The 23,577-nt window shown below is 38.7% G+C and overlaps 1 protein-coding gene across 2 annotated transcripts in view; it reads left to right on the top strand.

Moving 5' to 3' along the window:
- TBC1D5 (TBC1 domain family, member 5) overlaps nucleotides 1–23,561 on the top strand; it is a 298,599-nt gene extending 275,038 nt beyond the window's left edge. For both annotated transcript variants that reach the window (XM_009329508.1, XM_009329507.1), the window contains 3 exons: nucleotides 15,593–15,672; nucleotides 16,432–16,608; nucleotides 22,550–23,561. In XM_009329508.1, coding sequence (XP_009327783.1) covers nucleotides 15,593–15,672; nucleotides 16,432–16,608; nucleotides 22,550–22,843 — 551 coding nt within the window. In that variant the 3' untranslated portion in view covers nucleotides 22,844–23,561. The remainder of the gene's footprint in view (nucleotides 1–15,592; nucleotides 15,673–16,431; nucleotides 16,609–22,549) is intronic.
- The last annotated feature ends 16 nt before the right edge of the window (nucleotides 23,562–23,577 follow it).

Raw genomic sequence — 23,577 nt, 5'->3', positions numbered from 1 at the left:
GTGGAGCTGTTTGTTACCCTCGCAGGACAAGGGAAGCGACCCCCCTATACAGCTTTGGCTGCGGGGGTGCACTGGGTGCATCGTGGCACCCCTGCAGTGCTCTCAGAGCCTTCCAGCCTAGTTTCTTCTAAGTCCCACTCCCTGCACTTCTTCACAGTATTCCCGCACATGTTATCAACATCATGGGCTATTAACTTTGTAAATTTGGGTTACACTAATGCATTTAAATCCTATAGAGATTAACAGTTACGCACAATAAACGGAGCACAAGAGAGGCTGAGATACCACCAACCTTCACAGCTTCTGCACTTGTAGCAAACTGATGAGATTAGGTATCCCCAAATCAGCCAGCAGATGATCCATGGGAAGACAGGAAAAAAACCACCAGGATTCTTGCTGGTCTGACCTGTGCAAAATTCCTTCTGACCTGAAATCTGTCCATCACATTCATCCCAGTGATCTGAGCAGCACATGCCAGCAGGCTGTCCAAGAACATGGATTCTCTGTAGCATCACAGAACACCCTCTGAGGATTATCTCCAGTGTCCATCCACTGCTCAGGGCTTCAGGGAGTGGCAGCAAAATAAAACTCAGAGCATATCTGGTCATTTCTGGGTTAAGGGAAAAGTTAGCAGGGGCTGCTACTGCACCTGGTCTGATTCTCCCCCAGGTGTCTCTTACCCATGAAAATTGCTTCATTTCAGAAACCGCAGAGCAGATAATGATGAGTTATATCACTCCTCTTGTAATCTGTCAGGACATTTAATTTCAAGGATATTACTTCTCCCTGTGAGGCTGAGTTTTTCTGACTTCATCACCCAGCTTTTGGCTCTTGTAGCATTCTTGATAGCAAGGTTGAAAATCCTCATTTAACTTACCTATACGCAAGTGATTAAGTAATCTCTCAACACTGTCTTTGCTAGGTAAGACACTTCAAGATTCATTTTATATGGCTTGCTTTTTAGACCCGATCATTTTTGTGGTCTTCCTTTCAATTCTTCAGGGGTTTCATATGCCTTTTGAAGTGGGTTAATCAGATCAGGATATGCTGTACCAGCAATGGGCTCAGCAAAGTGGTTACTTAGCAAAAGGAAGGTCATCTCTCTACTCTTGTGTGGCATTCCTCTTTTTAAACATTTTTAATGCAGCATCATATTAGTGCTCTTTCATACAGTGATAGGTTGAGGTGATAATCCTTTATGACCTTTAAAATTTGGTGAACAACAGCTTTCTAAACAGAGGATTTTATCCTGTGGGAATAATCAGGAAATGTTTATTTCCGTGTGTGTTCCTTCCATTTGATTATATTAAAATTCATTTCTTGTCATTCGGCTTTTTAGCTGAATAATTCAGGTAACTCTGCAATGACTCTGTTTTCTTCTACCACTCTAACTGCAGACTTAGCCATCATACATTTAATAGCTGTCTAAATTATTGATAAAAACATACGATATATAAAATTTGAGGAGCCTTCCAGAACTAATTCCTTTAACAAGGAGTTAGACAACATTTTTAAGAATTATCAGCAAGTCCATTTTTTAGTCTAAGGCCTGCCTTTTAAATTTGATAAAGTTTAAGGTTCTTATTTTTAAAGAACCCACATTTTTTAGATTGACATTTTAAACAGTTTTTTTCAGACTTTATTACTCAACCAATACTCTTTTTCCTGTATTGACTGCATTATATTTGCAGGTCACTTTTTAACAAAACAGTATTAATTCAAGCTTATAAAAATGCATATCTAGTGACCATTCACCACAGAATTATTTAATTGGCACTATAAATTTGAATGTCAAACAATTATAGAATGTTCTTTTTGTGTTTTCCAGTGAAACAATTCAGAATTTTTTGGCCGTCTCTTCTCAGGTTCTTTCCCTTACAAGGGGGATCCTGATGACAGTTGGGGGCATTTACTTCATGACAGAGATGTCATGTGTTGTAGCTCAGAAATTATCAAAATAACCATGAAGTCATCTATTCTGTTTTGAATCCCTAGTAATTTGTAATATATTTATATCAAATCCAGTTATACCAAGTATATTTTTATATGATGTCTTTTTAGAAAATAATTTTGTTTAGTTAAAATCTCAGGCAGAATACTTCTCTTTGCCCTATAATGATATTACATTTCTTTACCAAGAGCATTGTATTTCTATAGGTTTCAGCAGATCCCTGCTAATACCGCATTTTCTTTGCACAGAGCATGAGGAAAGACCAGAGGGATAGAACGGCATTTTTTATTTTGTTCATATATTCAAAGATGCTTTCATTAAATGTTTATCTCCTTCCATAAATAAACCACACAGTGTACCACACAGCAATGACATAATTAACTGCTTGTAATATCAGAGGATGTTACCATGGGAATGAATGATGGTTCTGAAATATTACTACTTCGCGCTATGTGTAGAAATTAGAAATAGGTTTTTGATTCTGAAAACAGAGGAAAGTCATTCTGTGATCTTTGTCTCCTTCTTAGGGCTATGCATCAGAAAGAGCTTCACTTTTCTTCCCCCTCTCCTTTAACCACTGAAGAACTGCTAAGGTGGAATGCCTTTTAATGCCTCCAAGGACAAATGTTGGAATTTTTGTATGTAAAATGGCCAGACAGGGAAGCAGATTTTACTTCTGTTCCCACCCTTTTTCACAAGCTTCTCATAGCTTTAAAAAAAAAATAATCCTGTGTTCAATTTTTCCATTACTGAAATGAAGATGCATCCAATCTTGTAAGCCTGTCCTGCGGCTTTGTTCGCAATATAAATGCAGAATGTTACTCAGCTGATAGTGAAAAAGTATAGTTGCCATAGCTATTACTGCTCCAGCATCATCACAGATATATTTTCTTGATGTTACTTTTTCACATACACTGGCCTTTTCAGGAAATAATATTGTCCCTGGTGCATTCAGTAATATGGTAATGTTCTTCAGCATTTTTCTTTCTGTGAGGTACTTTTTGTTAGTGCACATAAATACCTCAAGGCTCAATGATTCAGAAAGCCATAATATACCAGTTAAGTATTACAATATTATAACCTGTCATAATATTATTTACGTTTTGAAGAATTTTGATTGTTTCCTCCTTTCTTTGCTATGTGGAAAGAAAAGTGTCAAGCTAGCAAGTGCATTCAGAAGAAGGTTTTCCCTGGTAAATGTGACCTCTGTCTGATGTCTTAGAGCAGATCATAAATAATTTGTTTAAGAGACGTGCACCCAAACATCACTCAGAGCGCCCCACTGTATCTGCTGGAAGGCTCCTCACTTGTCCTTCACATTTGGCATGGAACTGAGTTTGAGGAGTTAGTTCAACATGAAGTCAATCTGGAGGGTCTCAAAGAGCAAAGCTTCATTACGTTCCAGGCTCAAGCCAACACAGTGCTGTTAAATGCCAGTTCAAGTGACACCGGTTAATGACACTGCCTTCTGACACAGTCTGCTGTTCTAGTATCTGTAGGGCTTGGAGCATGTCGGCACTGGCCCAGGATTAAAGCACAGCCTCTTAACAAAAAGTAAATCAAAACCCTGGAGAAGTATCAGTCCTTCATAGACAAGTACTAATATGAGAGATTGTGAGGGATGTTTATGAGCTTGCCAGTTTTGTTCCAGAGAGAAAAGTGCTGAATTTTAAAATGTCATCTGTTTAAAAGGGACAGGAACCAATCCATCACTGTTCTCTGAGACAGAAGAACCTACCATTTGTTTCCAACAGAGACATAGTTTCAGACCTCCAAGTATGTGAAAGTTTACCAAATAATTACACATGTAGTACAGGAAGTCCTTTTCACAAGAGGCAATTTAAAGGAACATTGGTTCAGTATTAACTTGGATATGGGGATCTTTATATAGAAACTATTCTTTTTTGATGGGCAATTTATCAGGTTATGAAAGTAGAGAAACTAAGGTCATTCCACACTTGCTTTTGCTTAAGGGCAGCACTATGGAAATGCAGAAGGTTGCTTCCCCAGCTAGCTGAGATTCAGAAGCAATTTAGGTGCTTTCTCACAGCATAGATCCTCAGCTAATAAGCCCTGTGGACTCATACCAGCTCTGCAAAGAGTTAGCTCACAGGGTTCTGCACAACACCGCAGAAATATGTGCAAAGGTAGCCAATTATACGGAAGAAACATAAGTCTGCCTGGTTTTATTAACTTCATCTTCATACTGATGCTGCTAAACTTGAGCCAGCTGCTAGAGAGACATTCAGGTGGGTCTCAGAAATACGTTGCTCAATATCCTGGTTTTTAAATCACTTCTTGTCTTGGAGGCAACATCACAAACACCTCTCGGCTCTGACCCGCATCTAGTAAGTTTATGCTTAAGCATGCTGGCTCTGCTAAGCCAAAGCAAATAAATCCTTCTCTGAGCTACCTGTACAGGGCTGGTTGGGTTGTCCTTACGGTGCATTTTCTAATGTGACTTCTGCTATCTGTAATATCTTGCTATGTCCTTCACCAGTATTCCAGTACATCTCTGTCCCTCCCGTGTGGATTATGGAAGGGATGTGGAAAAATGACATTTTTATCCCCCGTTCTTCTAAACACCACCGGCATTCTGCCACTGAAATGACACGCCAGCTCTCGGCTTTCATAGGTAGCCTGTAGCTAACCGTACACATTTACAAAATGCCCAGAAGTTACGGCATCACAGTAACAGAAAAATGAAAGCTAGTCTTTTGAGAGCTCTTTGGATGGGATCACAGGACATGTTCCTGCCGCAGCCATCAGGCAACGCTGGCAGTTGTGAGATTCACTTACACTTACGCTGCCTGACATCTCCCAGACAAATATTATGTGGAAGACTCATTAAACACAGTTCAAAGCCACCTTTTCACTGTGATTATTGCAAGCACCATGAGCAAGGAAGGAAAAATACAAAAATACAGGAATAAAAACTTACAGGATATAGTTGCTAGTGTAATTTTAGTTATTGTGTGAAATAAATAGCACCTTTAAAGGCTTAATTGGACTGACTTCTTCCATCCCTCCTATAACAATGAATGCAATTGTTACAAGGATGCATTTCATTATAAAGGTCATTTGCAGTAGGGGAGGGAGAGGAGAAAGTTGACTTAGTTGCTCATTATTTAGGGGCTGATATATTGCCCAATATAGATCTGCATGCAGTACTTGTAAAATGTATGCAAGACAGTACTGAATTCTTGGTTTATGTGTCATGTGATGAGATGAAAGGTTATGACATTTTTGTAAGGATAAAATGAAATGGAAATTATTCTGCTGCCCTGGGTTGAATTGAAATACTTTATCATTTGTTGAGGTAGTAAGTGCATTAAATGAGTTCTCTTATGCTTGGGACATAAATAAAATAATCCATAGTTTATAAACCCAGTGTGATTAGAAATGCTGTAAGTACAAAAGGCCACATCAAACACAGCCCCCTGAGTCTAAGGGGATTGCCCCTTTGGTTAAGAATAACGATGTAAAATAACCTATAAAAACAGCTTATAAATAAAGAACGTTAACAAATTTATTAAACTGAACACAGGAATGGTTACTGGAAAAAAAATATTTGTTGTATAGCATAACTTTCAGACTCTTGCTTCTGGTCATGCTATATAAAAGTGTAATTCTTCATGCCCCATGAATTTAAACCACCTTTTTGACCCTTGAGAGCAACTCTTAAGGTCAAAAACACACAGTTCAGCTGAGAGAGAGCTACTTTCTTTCTACAACAACTGTGCCAATCCTGAAAGTCCAGCTGTGGTGGGCACCTACAAACCCTTTCATCCTGGCAGTCTGGATGAAAAGGATATTAAAATGATGAAGCTTATGCACCCCATCATTACGTAAATGAACACCTCTCTCTGCAAGTTTCAGCAAATTCCTGTCACGGTGCTTACTTCCATTGGCTTCTTGCTTCCTTCCATTTGTGTGGTGAACATCTCCCTGCTGCTGATGGCTGCTGACCATCTATCCTTTCCTTCCCAGCATCTCTTAGGCAGTGATTTCTCTTCTGATGTCAGCTTTAGAAGAATAAAACCTTGGCAGAAGCTAAATTCTGGCATGACTGAGTTGTTACTTTCCCCATTATTTCCATAAAGATCTTTGGTATTATTATAGCTGAACCTTACCATAGTTACTGTTTCGCTTATTATTATATTCTTCAAGATCTACCTTTAATTTAAATCATTATAGCTATATTGTAACCAACCAGGTGAGCAGGGGCATATATGATACGTTTCTTTTGCTCTTCACGCTTTGTTCAGCCTTTCACGTTCAGAATACATGTCATCGTTAGAGGAGAGGCACAAAGTTACTTGAATGATCCCAGACAACTGTTTTCACTGAAGAGGACTGCAGTAAGTAGATGGACCGGGTGACAGGGCAAAGTCCCCGTCTTCAGAACAGAGCAGCAGCATGACTCAAAACTGTACAGAGGTAGCAAACAGAAAATCAGTACATTTATCAAAACTGCACACGACGTTCAAAAGTGCAGGGAACAAAATTAAGGCAAACAGAGGAAAATGGCTTTCCTTCAACATGCGTTTCTAATTATTCTTATTAATGTGAATGCAACCACACTTCACAGCTTGGGTTGACTTGCTTTTCAGTTATAATCTTGGCACAAATCCAGCACTACTGTCAGTAATCCACTCCTAAGGACTTCTGAATAAGTGGTACAATTATGTCTTAGGGCTCACAATATCTTTTTTTTATTATTATTATTATTAGTTTAAGTCAAAGCTAGTGTAAATTACAATCTCTTCTACTAAGCAAATTCATTCATTTCTGACATCCAACTTCTCAGGCAATAAAACAGAAATTGCAGTCATCTTACACAAAATCCAAAAACACTCTGTGGATACTTTAAAAGTCTTTAATAGCGTAACACTGATTTTAGGAGTACGGCCCCATCTCCTCATGGCATGTTTGACACTAATATGTTCTTCTATTACAGAAATGCCATAGGTTGGAAATAAAAGTTTGTAATTAACAGAAAGAATATAGTTAATAGACTGAGATTATAAATCACCCCCACTCCTTCTTCCCTGCCTCCTGGAGAGGGCACTTCAAGTAAGTGTCTTTGCTATATCAAAACCTCTATCCTTAAAGAGAACTGAAAAGTCCTATAGTTGTAGTCAGGATCCATAATTTCTTTGTGTATGCTACTTGAAAATTGAAAGAGCTTGTTTCAAACAGCGTATTCCTTCCTAATAAAGAGTAGTCTTTAGTTTCGATGTTTTAGCTTTTCTTCCAGGTTAGAATAGCTGTAGGAAACATACTATTTACTGAGCAGCAGTCACAATAATTACGTCAGTAACGTGTATTGGATGTATATATTATCTCCTGCATCAGTATCAATTGTCTTCATTGATGTTCAGTTCACCTCAGAAGAAACCAAAACTATCCAAGACTTAAATCATGGGTACTCTGTAGATTTTAATCTGAAATAAATTGCAACATCCTTTTTTTCTGAACGGCAGCACAATTTCACCAGCTTTACAGCACAGCAAAGTGTGGATGTTTTTTAATTGAGAAATGTAAACTAACCTTTTGCATGCAATATTTTAACCGATAATTGTCCAGTATATTGCTATTTACATAGACAAAATTTGCACAGACTAAAATCAACGCACACCCTCAGTACAAGTTATTCAGTTATGGTTAAATATCAGTTAACCAGGTAAATATTTAAACAATTTAATGTTGATGTACCTGATTCAAAATATAGAAGTTGTCTGAGGAGTTAATGTACATTCTTTGACCCTCAATCTTTCAAGAATAAAGTAGGCAACAGTAACCTTTTATAATAAAGTCTTTACAGTGGAAAAGAGCATAAAATGCAACAGGTTAGACTTCTCTTACAGAAATAACCAGATGCATAATGCTTTAACATCACATGAGTTTCTCCACACAGGTCAAACACTAAAGCTAACTGGAATGAGATAATTTATATGCTTAATTGTTTCCATAGGTCCTCACCGTAAGCAATTAGGTTGACAGCACAGTAGAAACTAATAACTGCAACAGTGTTTTTCATACAGATACGAAAAACACTAAATAATGATCAATTAAAGGAAAATACATAGCGATATATTCTGAAGTATTCATTAACACAGGTTGAGATAACATCACAATTCTATACTGGAGAAAATGATCTCATAGCAAGCTTTAAAAATGGCTTTCACAGTTTGTTGTCATTTATTCTATATATGACATGCATCACAGAAAATCCCTTAAGAATGTTTTAAATAGAATTTCAGGCATTTATGGATGTTTGCTTTCAAAACTCTCAATCTATCCAGGTTTTTATGTAGCATTTACCACAATGGTATTTGAGTAAATCATTCTGCTTGTAAAATCAGAAACATTTTTAATGAGTTCAGCCATACAAGAAGTAGAAAACCTTACATTTTCGAAAGCTCTACATGATCTACAAGAACTGTCTTTTACACAACCATAGCAATTTTAAGGTGTAATGTCTGCAATCTATTGCAGTATGAAGCAACTGTTTAGATTGTAAGGAAGTGAAAATGTATCGTTTCCCCTTAGGAAAGGTTTCAATTTCTTATGGCTATTAAGTTTGTCACTTTTGCAGAACAAATTCTCATTTGCTTGTCACTTCACACCAGAGTAATTTTTCTATTTCTAGTGAATGTGAACAGCAACAGAAGAGAGCGATTCTGCAGCAGGAGAGAGAGGAAAAAAATTGCTTTGAAATTTAGTAAAAATATGTTGCTTGGAGGTGCTCACAGGCTGGTGGTCCTAGAAGGTGTTCACAGTCATGGGTGAAGAGTTTTAGTGAGGAGAATGCAGATGGGGGAATACGGAGCACATGAAACCATAGCTACTATACAGATGTTGTTTGTCTTAACAATGATCGGCACTGTACATTCATGTAAGGAGTGTGGGATGGTACAGTCTATCACCACCATCAGGGCCAAAATTTCTCCAAAAAAATTAGCTCTGGATAGGAAGAGCATACTCTGACCACCTGCCATGGGAGGCACAGTGTCTGTACTCTTTTATATTCTCTTTGAAAGCTCAGGATGTCTGGGAATACACTCTTGTCCTGGTACACCTTGGCACTGATGCAGACATAAGGTATATGTTAAGCATGATTTGCTTATCATGTGTAAATTAGAGTTCATAGTTAAGAGTTGATCTTGTCTTTGAGCAAGGAATGGACAAAATGACTTCATGACCCTACCAACCTCATTTTCTGTACGTCTGCGCTTCTATGCATTGCTGTAAGTTGATGGTTGGTGACTTTTTACCACATACTTCTCTGATGTCACAAGCATTACCACACATTAAATGTTGATAAAGTGTTGGTGCTCCACACATGACGCATGAATTAGAAGTATATACTATATAAATACATAATTTATATTAAAGAATGCAGTACTTCACGAAGAATTTAATACTTCAGATTTTTAAGATCCTTAGATTATTTAACACTCAAATGTTGCTGAGTGATGCTTTTAATATAATGCGTTATTGTTACAATAAGAGTTGACATTCACAATGAGATAGATAAATGAAAGTTAGGTTACTTAGTGGTGTTGCCTTCATAAACACTTAGATCACAAACTCTATTGTTTGAGAAGGAAATTTAACTCCTCTCATTTGTATTTTTAATGCTGGAAAGAAAATGCAGTATTTGGAAACATCCTGAGCTGCATTATTAAACTGCAATATCACTATGTCATACAGTGTGGTCTTTCTAGAAAGGCCACAAACCACTCTTAAGTTCTAGATTTTCTGTCTAATTTTAAGGAGAGAGCATGTTTTCCTGCTCAAAGTTCGATCCAGTTCAGGTAGGAAAGAAGTATTTGTTGTGACAAGAGAGAAAAATTGATTATCAGAAACTAAATTCCCAGTCCATCCTTCCAGCTCTCTAATGTTAGTGAAAAAGCAGTCTTGCTATCGCTATTATACTGTGCAGGAAATGTTGGAAGCATTTTCTGTAAACCCTGATTTCATAAAATTGGTCACACAAAAGGACTGGAATATGAGTCCAGAGAGTTGACTGTGCCTTGACATCCATGGGAACCTTGGGATTTTTTTGCTTTCCTTTTTTGGAAAAATAAGGAGGTGTGAAGTAATACACTCGGTTCCCCCCTTAGTGCTGCCTACCTTGGCAATGAGAAGGTACCTTTGCATTCTGAGTTTGAGCTGTCTTCTCAGTAGTGGAAAGCAAGGGTGAAAAAAGTCGATTTCACATGATTCTGGCACTGTCGATTGTTCACAAGCCATTGATCGGGAACTAGTAGCAGAAAGGCAGCATTCATAGTAAAGCTTGCCGCTATTTCGAGTTAGCTCCTCTCAGCAGGAGCCATCTTCCTGGAAAGGCCCCACAGAGACCGGCTGAAAATAGAAATCATGAGGAGAGAGATGCACTGCAAAAAGGCAGCGGTACAGGAGAAAACAAAGAACCTAAGAGAACAAGGACATTAAAGTTATTCCCGGGTTCAGTTTTCTCCACCTCCACCTGATTTTGTGTCAGTATAAAGTTAAGTCCGTGTTGTGCCTTCATCCTGCAGGGCGGTAGCTCTGCCTGTCTCCCGCTTCTCCGGTGGAAGGGAAGAGGTGCAGTCTGTCTTCCAGATGGACGGGCATGAAGGGATGCCTGAGACCACCTTGTCTACAGGAGACTAGTTTTCCCACCCATTTGACGCAGCTCTGGGTGGGTTTCTTGCAGAATCTGTGTTGAATGCATGCAAAATTTTCAGTGAAAGTTAGTTTACTTAATAAGCCTCTAAAATAATTAGGCCAAGCCTAACAGCTTTTCCACATTCAGAAAGGAAAGTTTTGAACAGCCCCTTTCCCTGGCTAGGGAACTCAGCAGTGACTGCACACACCATCATGCAGTATGTAGCAGTTCAGTCATCAAAGAACATAAGCCTTCTCTAATTTTCCTGCTAGGAGCTGATGTGGGTTATTTTCCTCTTTCATCTCTGTACAGAGGATGATAGCATGTCTTCAGTTTAAATTTTAGAAATTAAGTTAGGGAGAGGAAATAGAAATCTTGATTTTTTTAAAAAATACTTCTACAGTGAGTTTGCATGTGAACTTATTTACAATGTGGGATAACTGTAAGGGCAAGAAATGAAAAATACATTTCATCTTAATTCTTAGCTGTTTCAACTAGCCTGTTGTTACCCAAGTCACTACTTGATACATTGTTTTTCTATTTTTTGTAGAAAAGAAGAACAGGAATGCAATCGTTTGCATATTATTCCTCTGTAGTTATAGTTGGCTTTAAAGTGTATCAAGGCAGCTGATCACAGTCTCGCTGAAGAAGTAGTTATTGATTTACTGATCTAGTATCTACCAAACTTAAATGAATCTGCTCATTTGACAATAAGTACCCAAAATTATTCTAATCAATTATATAAAAGGCACCCTTTGGGTTGTGAGTCTTGTTTGAGGGCAGCCATAACAGTGGATAACATTGCTGACTTCTGAAGAGTAAAACAACTGGTTTTACAGCTCCAGTATTTCTGAGTCTTAGTCAAGAGTACAGTTAGGGTATGACAGCTCATTTTGTGAAACTTAGAGGTTTGTTAGTACTACGTTGAAACAAATCCAGAATCATGTAATGGCTGTCTGGGATCTCCTACATCTCACAGCGGTCCTCCGACCACCAGGTGACAGGTTGCAGAATTCACCTTTTGTTTTCCTCTGGTAAGAACTTCACTGAAACAGAAATATTTTCTTTTTCTGCAGAAAGCATTTGGCATCAGCTAAATGAAATCTTGATGAAAGAAAACAACAAAAAAATGTAGTCAGAAATATTTGACCTTAGCCTTAGTCTCCTAAGTACCATAGGATTTTGTTAACTTTTGGATGACAACAGCTATCCCAATAAGATAGATATTTATAGTGTAGACTCAAACTGGACTGGGTTTTGAATAATGTAGAAATCACATAATCAATTTTTTTTGATTCATTGTATCAATGTTTGTTTTACAGGTAGGAAGGTATTTTCAGTTCCTAGTTGATATCTGCATTTCAAAAAGATGTTTAGTGTTTTATAAAAATATATTACTTAAAGCTGTGAGGTACTGATACAGAGCATCAGATAACGAAAAAAAAATCAATATATGGCCAATTCATTTATATACATAAAGCGCTTCTCTCAAAATATAGTAACATCTGTGAAGGAAGAACAATTAAATGCTTAATGTAAAAGTCCTTCAGCTGAGCAATATCTTATCTAATATCATGGTTCCTAGCACTCTTAACAGAGTTAGTGTTTTTAAAAGTATTTACAATTATAAGGGTATCTTTTGAGATACAGAAGGGTAAAATAAAAAGCTCTTGTCTGCGCTTAAGAGCTTAGTTTCCCAGTTCTTCTTGGCAACTGACTGCCCTATGAGGTCCCCCCCAGCAGTGGGAAGAGGCTTGGATGAAAGTCCCTCAGGGAAGGACTGCTGAGCCCTGGCACAGCCGTTCATGGTGGTGCAGCTGCGGAGGTATGTACCGAGTCGCTTGCCGTCCCTCCTCTTCTTCCCACCTCTGCTTCCAGTCCACATGGATTGCGAAGGGTGGTCCCAGCAGGAGGATGTGATCGAGGAGGCACTCATGGAAAATCACATTGCCCGTATGCTTCACTTGTCTGAGGAATTACTTTTTTTTTAACTCCTCTCTACTCATTAGCCAGGGAAAAAGAATGGGGACTGATCAATTTGGACTCCATATTTAGCACTTATTTGGTGGATAATAAACTCTGCATTCAAAAGGGATGAGGGTAGTAGATTAGAAGCCATTTGCAGTTCAAGGGCATATTTAGAAGAAAGATCCATTGCCAATTCCACGTGGAAACCTTCATTCTGTTTCATTGTACTCAAGAAAGACATCCCAATTTACGACCTTGGGTCACAACTGTTACTTACTGGGGGGGAGAGTGACTGATTACAGTGATTTGCATCTTGGGGCATTTTTCTGGGTTAAGTGGAAGTGTGCTCTTTGAGTCTAAAATTGTGTCTTAGCAAACTCCGAGTGGAAATTTTTCCAAAATACATTTTAGTGATTTTAACTGATTAAAAATAATAGACCCTATATAGCCAAGACATATGTCATACTGTACTTTAAAGATACTGCAAATTGAAGGAAAAATGTGAGAAACTCAACAGTTAGGTATTAGAAAATTTTGTTGTATTTTGTAAAGTAAATATGTGATGGTATGAACATTTTTATTAATTTTTACTGCTGGCTAACTATCATTGTTCCATTCATAAGTTCTTAGACATTTCTCAATGTACTGGCTCTTCAAACACAGTTACAGCTGGATTTGTAGCAATGATAGATTCTTTTCCATTTTTTTGAAATACTGACTTATAAAACATCTCTAAAGAACAGAAATAATAGTAGATTATTTCCACATCATGTGGAATGCCTTCCAGCTTTTGTTGTCTCACTCTTATTTTCCTGATTTTTTAGTTTTCCCTCATTTGGTCTTCAGCAGGTTGGAGGTTTGTTTTGAATTATTTTCTTGGTCCATCTGTTTAGTCAGTATGCATACCTTATTTTTTTAATGTATGGGTTTAATTTATGTGGGGATCAAACACTATAGAAATGCTTTTCTTTCAAATGCTGCGAAATGGAAGACAGTTGAATTCAGTGATCAGGCTGTGATTAAGCATTGCTTTCCTGCCTGTGAAGACTTTGGACTTCTGATGTTTCAAGTTCTGAACATTTTAAAAGTAGGAAATCATGCATTGTTAGTTAAACAGTGGAAATCAGGATCTAAAGTATTATTTTATAAGTAAATATTAATATCTTTTATTTACCAAATCGAGACACTAGACAATTTGGATGTAAAATGTAAAAAAGCAAGTAAAATGTTGAATTAATTATGCTTTCTCTCAATTCATGATGCTCCATATTTGTGGAAAGATCTAGTTTTATATTATTTCTAGCCTTCATAATGCAGTGTCTTTCTGACGTAAGATTTATGCTAGACATTGTTCAATTGTACTACGTTTGACTTTTTGCAGGACACTGCCACTGTAATATGGTAAATAATGGGTGCTAAATAATGTAAACATGGATCTCCTTGTTCAGATAGGCTGCTAACGCAAAGCTGAGTTATCCTACCCCCACTGTTGCTCTTGACCTTGATCACACCACCTTTCATGGACACTTATCATCTATTGCCTTTCGTGGCTCTAGCCTCTTTTGTGTCTTCTACTTTTCAGCTTGCTTCTTCGGCGGTTCATTTAGTGGTTAGGCTTGGATCCTTTCTCCTCTTTGCCCTTTTAATGCTTCTTTTATCCTCTTTACTGATTCCTGGCCTCCACACAATTTCAAACTTCTGTGTTTATATGTGGGTTTTAAATCCACCTCTCTACTTTTAATCTTTCTTCTTGTCCAGTCTCCCACATCTCATTCTTTTGCTATTTATTCTGTAAACACAAAACTTACGCCAAATTGCTCAATGCTTTTACTTGAAACTTCATGTTGCGTCAAATTTGGCAGTGTCATCGTATTCATCCTTGTCAGCATAATCTGTGACAACAGTTTTGGCTTTTCACTGGTTTGGGATGTTTTTAAAAACAAACAAATGCAATGCAGGTGTGGATTAATGGTACAAAGCTCTAATTGTGAAGCACCTGGGGTACAGATATTCATGAGCAGCAAAGCATTGCTCCCAAATGAGTGTCACTGAGGGATTTGGGCTCAGCTCTATGTAGAACAGGAGTGGCACAAAAGAGTACCCTTTCATTTTCAGTTGACAGACACCATCTCATTCTGTAAATCTGTCACTAGGAATCATTGCTGTTTTCTTAAAGAATTGAGGAGGAAGGTAGGAGCTAGGAGGCTGGAGAAGGACCTGACATAGTTTAAAGAGTCTGCAGAGCTATTGGAGCTGTAGTTTCTCTGGGCTGTTTGGACTGCAGCATCGCCTGGGATTTCCCTGACACAGGCAAGACCACCGCAGCTCCAGCTCTGATGTGTTAGCCAGCCTCCAGCCCTGACTCCTGCAAACACCTTATACCAGATTATTGAAATGCATCCGTGGAGGACCGCACTGTAGATATGGAAGGCAGGTGTCTTCTGAAGTGACGGTACTGCACTGCTCTTTCTGTCAAATAATTTTTGCTCAGCCCTTGGTCTTTTACCTGAAAGAAGGGATTGGAAAGGGAACGAAACTTTCAGTCTTTTTATAAAGAAGAGTGTTCTAGCATCTGCAGTGGCCACAGGAACAAGATGAAGATTGCTGAGCTCCTACCCTAACCCTTTCTGCAAGCTGCAGCAGATCCCTGTAAATGTTCTTGAATGCTTTCCAAAGCATTTGCTGGCTCAGAGACATATGTAACTCCGTTAGCTGGAGAGGCCTATGTTTTCTTCTAGGGGTCGGTAGTAGCCTGAGTCCATTGGTACACTGGGGCAGTAGAAGTCCCGCAGCAGCACAGCGTTGCTGGAGGCCTCCTGGCAGCAGTGCCGGGCTTGGGCTGGCCTCACCTCCACAGTTAATAAGGTTGTCAGCCGCTAGGTCTGCGTGCGAAATTGTGTTTGCAGGTCACAGGATTTTGTTGTGAGAGCGTAAGTCAGCGGTAAGTTGGCAGCACATTAGAGGTTATTTAGGGAATATTCTGTCTTTACCTTTTTTTTCTTTTGATGTTGCAGGAAATATTCAGGAAGTCATATTACAAGAACACTTGGAAAAAGAAGATGAAATTCTGGTTTCCTTGGCTGGTTTGAAGCAGGTATAACTATTGCTTAATTTAACCTTCTTGTATCCCTCAGTGCTATTAATCCTTTCTTTTTTTTTTTCTCCTTTTTTATTCTTTTTGTATACTGCTGTTTTGTCTAGTAGCTGTTTTACTAATACTAATGCATCAAGCATTAGGGCGTACTTTTATTTTAAAAGGTAGAACTCAGCTATAAAGAGTTCAAATGACTTGCATGGTGTTTGCTCCCTGAAAAGTTCTGGAGGCCTCAAAACAGAACTGAGGCAGTGCGACACCCAGTTCTGGACTTAAGCCTCACCATCATTTTTCTTAATGCAAAGTGTACATGCTAGGCAATAATCATGCCTATGTCCCCATTATTTAAATGTGATGACACTTGAATGTTATTGAATTAAAAGAAATAATACTACATACATAAAATGAGAATGCCGCTGAGCATCTGTAGCTCTGATTATACTGTCCTCTGCTCCCTCAAAATACATTTTATCAAGAATGGTGTGACATATGTTAAATCTATAATGAGGTAGGGAATAATCTTAACGTGTTTCTCTTTAGATTTCTTGGATACATGTTTTCCAGACTCTGATACAATCACATTTCACTGATATTTATATCTCTAGCCAATATAGGTATGAATATTGACTTGCTTCCTATCTCTTCAAAGCAAATATTTGGGGGAAATGGTGTATGAAAGCATGCTGCACAGAGCTTTAGAAAATTTAGAATTTCTCCAAATTTCTAACCTAGATTCTTTCCCCTCCCATCCAACAACAGATCAAGGACATCTTGAAAGGTTCCCTGCGTTTCAACCAGAGCCAGCTGGAAGCTGAAGAAAATGAGCAAATCACGATAGCCGATGATCATTACTGTTCCAACAGTCAGAACAAGGGGACAGGTGATGTCCTAAAGGGACCTGTTATGACAAAACAACAGTTCATCTCAGGACAACAGGTAAGATAAAAATATCTCAAACAGGTCATCAGTGGAATTAGTCTGACATGTTTTGGAGACTGACTTTAGCATGTCCAGACATTATGTGGGAACACACCAGCATTCCTGGTGCGTATGGAGCCATGGTTAAAAGTTTCTCTCTAGCTACTGTCCTAATCCCATCGATTATTTTTATTGTAGCCTCCTGGTCAACACACAGATATTTAAGTGTTACACAGTGTTTGGGGAGGTTCTTCTTTCAGATTGTTGAATCACAGAATCATGGATTAATTTCCTACAAAAGTATGTAAAAACTGGAGGTAAATGTTCCTGTATCAGTTGATTATTCTCATTGTCCTTGTCCTCCAGAATCCCATTATGTAAGAGCTGATTATCTGCATTGCAGTGTATCCATGGCCAGTGCCAAAAAAGAAATAGCGGGGAGGTTGCTTTTACCTTCTACTCCATTGTATTGACTTTCTCCTTGAAATCAGTAAACAATGTTTTCACGTACAAAGCATACAGTCACAGGACAAGTTCACACACAGAAAGAGGTATTTTCCTTTCATGTTAAAAGGTCCCTCGCTGTCTAAGACAGTCTGACTCAAATGTGATCTTAAAAACAAGTACTTTTGTATATGCACATGTCTATATCATTTTCAATATTAGAGTTCTAAAGTTAAGTCTGCGACCCCAATACTGATACTCACACTCATAAATCCAGCGGTAGCACTAACACCTCGGAGTCCAACTGAGTCTGCAATCAGTTTACTCTTGACAAATATTTTCAAATAATGACACAGGGTTGTTTTGATTTATTACACATAATCCCCTTGAGTTAGCATACACTGTTAAAAATTGTATTTAATTGTATTTCAGTATTAGAAGCAATAGTGAGATTATTTTTCTTTACTTAGTAATGGCAGGTTCAAAGAGCAAAGCTTTGCTAGAAAGCTTTCATTGCTTCTTTAGCTGTTGTCATTACAGTCACTACTTTCTGCCATAATAAAGGCATAGGTTAAACTGATGTAGCACAGTGGAGCGTTCATATAATGACCTATTTTTGCCCTTTATCTCCCGGCATTTTATACAAAGTATCTTGCTTTCTTGCCAAAATGGCAAATACTACTGTTTTGATTATTTTTACTTGGATTTGTTGTAGAAACTGGAAGGTAGAATGCTATATAACAATGTGCTGTATGAGTGTGTGCAGGTCCTACTTGTGCTGGAGAAGCCCTTACTCAGATGCTGGTCTAAACCATGTGTCACTGAGCGGAGGCGCTGGGGCGTTGTGCTTCGAGTATTGGGAGTAGAGCAGGTGAAGCCTGGTTTGCGCAAGTTTCTTTCCAATGGAAATTTGCAGGGCGATGTGTAATGAGGTCTCACCCCAGTGTGTAGTCAAAGTATACATCCAGCCACAGGAGCTGAGAGGTGTCGGTGGGTCCCACAATTTCCATGTACTCCATGAGGCTGCTAGTAAGCCAACTACGAGCAACATGAGTAGAGGTTGTACAAGCTGAGCTCCTGCAGAGCATTAAGTAGGCTTCAGCACTGTATGGTCTATGTTTGGAGGTGCAGAACAGTCATACAGATTAGCCTCCTCTCCTCTTATCTTCTGGAAGTTCCAGTTATGATAATGAGCAGCAGCCCCTATGACAGAAAGAAAAAGAAAAGATGAGAGTTAGAAATGGCAGTCCAGGAGGACTGTTAGTATCCCGACGGTCTGTGCAGTTTCCAAGCCCATCACCTTCAACCACGATATCTAAAATCAAACAAAAAGAGGAGAGCTTTGGTCCCCTTTTAATAAAACACGGGAAAATAAACCTGCTGAATTTAGTGGGCTGTGACATTCGACTGTTAATTGATGGGGTCAATTGTTGGCCCAAACTGGGCCGCAGCCCAGGCAGGCTTTTAGCTCTGCTGAAGAAAATGGGCTGCACTGATGCCCTGGGTCAAGCCGGGAGTACTTACTGAGAGCTGCAGGGGGATTAAAAATTCCAACCACTTCTAGACCATTTAATGCATTTCTTGCTAAATAAATTCTCCTGTGTTTACATTTTTTGTGACTTTGGTAATGCATGTAATTCTGTTTGATGTGACTTACACTGTAGAGATTTTTCTGTGATGGAATTATGGGGATATTTTCTAGGACAGCTGGAAAAGTTACAGGTGTAGCTATCGTGTACTTGAGATTAAAATCTGGTCTTTTGTGCTTGGTTGTTATATAAGTATAAATTATTTATCATCTTCACTTTTTTTAAAAGTGCTTTTCCTCTTTTTTGCCTCAAAATCCCTTTCTGGAAAGTGAGGATAAGGATACAGCCCTTCTTTGGAAAGGAAAGCTGCAAAATTAAAAATGCAAAAAAATTAAGATAAAGGCTCGAAGAAATAGAGCATTTTTTGGAATGTTTGGCTTTGGTAGCAGCGTGCAGTTGACAAACAGAAGGCTTCTGTTGCTAAATAATGAATGATAATTAACACATTATCTTGCCTTTATGTCTGTTCAAAGAAGGAGGCAAAATGAGCTGCTGTTCTTCTAAGCTTTCTTGAATTGTATCCTTACAGTTAGTTTTAACTCATTCACAGTATGAAGGCAATTGAAATAAGCCTGGTCCTAGTAGCTGATATTCATCAGGAAAAAAATGTATGGAGAAGCCATATGGCAACGGGCGTAAGGTTGTTAACTTTCAAAGCTACTGGAAGTATAATTCTGTCATTTTTCATTTATTCAGTAGTGACAGCAGATGGGAGAAAACACAGTTCACGTCAGCATGAGTTTCCTGAAACAGAAACAGGCAGAAGAAGAAGGGAGGAGGTATTTTACCTCTGGAAATATCAGTACCAAAATACCAATGTATGCCAGGGATAGGCAAACATTTATGGGAGGCCCTTTTATAGCATTTTGGAGTCAGTATCTATGCTTTGCTGCTTCTCTGATACTTCAGTGAGCTATAGGTCTCTTTAACTGAACCAAAAAGTGTGGTTAGAATGAAAAGTAGTGTTGCAAAGCACAACAGGTAACGGCAAGAAACTGGGGTGAGTAGTTTTCTTTCCTTTCCCTTTATTAAAGGGCAGGATGCTTTTTTTAACTGCGCAAGAGCACATTTTTGAAAGCAGAATTTAGGAAATTGCAACACCAGCACAAAGTATGTATGACGGAGGGACCTTGATGGGGCTCGCTGCCAAAAGGAAGACACCCCGTTAGCATCCTTGGCGGTGCCAGCGAGGAAAATACCGATCTTGCTGGGCAAGGGTGTCACTAGGTAACATCTGTGTCACCCTACGCAAGGTGGAGCCATCCCGGATTTGAGGGCTGCAAAGACTGAAATAGCGTGATCTTGATAGTTTGGAATAATAAAGTGTATAATTTTGGAAAATTAGACTGTACTGCGTTCCCTGAGAGCTTTTAAATAGAAGCGTGGAAAGAAGCCAGGTGAATTATGCAATGGTGGTTATTTAAAGGAACATATATTTCTGTTGTCCGGCGGGGGAGAGAACAAAATGCTGAAATATTGCACATGGCATTTAGAGCTCCCAAAAAAGCCTCACCTGGCCCTGTTGTGTGGCTGCACGCAGTGCCTACAAAATCAGGCGACTACTAACATGTTGGTGGAGCAGAGCCACGATTGTGCCCTGCCTGTGTCCTCGGCCCTCTGGAGATGGCAGCCGGTTGACTGACAGCTTATGAAGGCAGCGTTTCAAACAGACCAGATGAAAGCAAAAGGCTAATTAATAACAAATGGTGTCTCAGCTCAGACGTGCTTCAATAGTGAAGTATCCCTCCTTGTAGGATAGATCTGTTTGTTTTTAACTTCATGGAAAGTGCTTGAAGTTGTTGACATTTGAATTACCCTGGTTCTGCGCAGATCAGGAAGTTTGAGATCAGTTTTGATAGCACTCAGCACAGGATAGTTGTTGATATTTTTAAAAGCAACCTGCTCGGTTTGGTATGAATTTTATTAGGTTATCTGGGGAAAATGAATTAGTATCAAAAAATAATAGATGTAAATTTCTATCAGTTTAACAACTGTCTTACATTGGGACCTTTAAAATCGTAATCAATGCTCTGGACTTAAGATGAATGAGAAAGTATTAAAATGTGTTAATTACAAAACAGAATACTATATAGTATTATACCTACATAATAATAATATATTATCTATATATATAGGTAATAACTATATATTATATACCTAGATACTATCTAGATAACACACAAAAAATTATAAATTATAAAAAGAGGATGTTTTAAAAATCTACTGCAAAGGGAGATATTTGAATCCTCATTCATATAAATTTTGGAAGGGAACAGGTCACAGTTCTGTATTTGAACGTATTTTCACATTCAGATGATACTTACCTTGTTTGTGACTTTTAATGATTTGGAACTACTATGTAAATAACAACCAAAGACATCCAGCTCCCTTGTTTCATGTTACAGTCATTCTTAATCACTGGTGGGTTTTGCTCCCTGAGCTACTCTACAGTTCCCTTTCAAGAGAGTTGTTCTGCTTTATAATCAGTAATCAGAGCAATTGGAAATTGTTTTCAGCTGTAATAATAAATTCGGCAAAATAAGTTTTGCTGGAGGCCATGGATACCGTAACTCCAAGTTGTGGCTTGCTGATACTTGTGATGACCTCCATACTCCAATTTTATATACTGTGCTGAGGGTCTAACTTTATCTCATTCAGATTATTCCTGTTGTTCTTTTTTGTTACTGCTTTCTTTTTTTCTCTAATACCTACAATCTCTCTTTTACCCCAAAGTGAATTTACATTTTTTTGTTTGGTGAAAGAGTCACAGCTGAAGGGCTTGTAGTTGACACACATGTTGACATACAGATTTCCCCAGCTGCCCCTCTACTTCTTCTCCTTTTTCTCAGTCTCGCGTTAGTGTAATCAAATATATTGGTTTCAATATAACACCACTGCAGGATGCCTGTCCCCATAGGCTGCTTGGCAGGTTGCATTATTATGCTGAAAAAATTTGTGTGACAGCAACTAAGAAAGCAGTCATATTCTTGTCAGAGGAACATAGTGCTAGATAGGAGTTGAATGCATCTCTTGCAGAAGAAAACAAAGTGTTGTCCATTTGGGTTGCAACCAAGCTAATAGGCTGCCAGTTGTCAACAAGTGAGAAATCCCACTCTGCTGAATATGGCAGTCTTCTCTTCTAATTACATATAGCTCTGACTCTTGAAAAGCTGGATTTCTCCTGAGTAAGGCTAGTTGGAATATAAGATTGCCGGTTCGTAGAGAGTTTTCTGGTACACTGACGTGTAGTCTTAATCCACTACCTGAGTGCTCAGGGACACACATTTCCCAAGGTCTAACCAGGCAGAAGAGGGATTCCCGGACCCTCGTTTTCTGGTAGAGTTAGGAAATACTCGATGATGCTAAGCCTAGAAGCCCTGGGAGCCCTGATCTGCCAAACCTGAACTGGTGCACACTAAACCAGGTCTATGTACGGCTCAGATGCCACAGGTCACGGTTTTCCTAGGAAATTTTATATCAAACCATTCTCCTGACAAGCTCCAAAATGCCATTGTACATGCAAACAGGAAAAAAATTCCTCAATACTACTTCATGAATTACTACAGAAAACTAACAGCATTGAGAATATAATTACTGAAAATCTTCACGACTGTAATGTATGTGTTAGATGCCTAGCTGCTGTGATCACGACATGGATGCACTATAATGATGAAACATGTAAAGGCTGCTATACCCAATCATGTATTTTTACAGTGTTAGCTTTTATGCTTTTGTAAATAACAAATAAACTAGTTCATCCAAAGTTAATACCCACTTTATTTTTTACTTCTTGATTTGGGCATTGCTACTTCTGGATAATGATTATTCCTTTATCCCATTCCGACATCACTGACGTGCATCATAAACCATGTTAAGTGGCAAAATTGGTACTAACTTTAAGTCCTTTCTGTGCCATTGTCTCACAGACTACGACTGATTCGAGCACTAGTGAGAGCAAGAGTGCTGATGACTATATTATGGTTTCCAAAGAAGAGGAAGGAAGTAGAAGTGCTGTCCCGGAGCCAGCGCAGTCCCATCAGGCACACAAGGAGGCAGCGGTGAAGCCAGAAGCTCCATCTCGTTCTTCTTTGATATTCTCTGACCCACTGATGGGCTCCATTTCAGCCTCCTCCAGCAACCTGAGCTCCAGCCCTGATGATGACAGTAGTAATAACAGCAAAGATTCTGACTTTGCTATTGTCAGCCCACTGGACATCTAAAGAAACAGGTTGGGAGAGTTTGAGAGGTCGGTTGTTACACCTCAGCTCAAATTCCTATGATTCCACATGCTGGATAGTTCTTTGGATTAGAAGTACAGGAAATAGATAAAGGTAACCCATTTCAGCTGCCAAAAGCCTAAATTAAAAAAAAAAACCCAACCCAAAAACCAAAACCCACGAATTTGCAACTCTTCAAAAAGAATAGACGCCTTTTAATAACTGCCTTAAATAAAGACCCAGTAAAACCCGGTTCTAATATACAGTTATTCTTTGTTATAGAGTTATCTTACTTAGGAGCTTTGTTACTATAGAACTGTTGCTTTCCCAAAACATAGAATAGTATGTGCTAGGTACCGTAATGTATTAGGAAATGTGTAGAAACTTGGCATCAGACCTGAAGCAGCAAAGACAAGCTAGATTTAATATCGTCCTTTTGCAAAATATGCTCGACTGGGTTTTCTGAGTAGGAAAGGGTACTGTTTCTTCAGAGACTGTGACTAGAGAAGTAGGGAACGTATTTCAGAAAGATAAGAAGCATCATCCTGGCAGTAAGCTTGTTCTCAGTTGAGGAATCCTGGTTTCTTCATTTTCATCCGGCAGTAGCCTGAGGTGTGTTCAAGGCAGAGGTTTGTGTAGTTGTTCCTCAGCGCTGTCTTACAGGGGAATGTGTGACAAATTCCTTGAGAACGGGGACCTATACAACAGAGCCTTATTTCCCTTTGCCTACTTTTTTT

This window comes from Pygoscelis adeliae, unplaced genomic scaffold (genome assembly GCF_000699105.1).
Source record: "Pygoscelis adeliae isolate BGI_AS28 unplaced genomic scaffold, ASM69910v1 Scaffold8, whole genome shotgun sequence".
In the NCBI taxonomy this organism is placed as follows: Eukaryota; Metazoa; Chordata; class Aves; order Sphenisciformes; family Spheniscidae; genus Pygoscelis; species Pygoscelis adeliae.
This window is presented reverse-complemented; position numbering and strand designations above follow the sequence as displayed.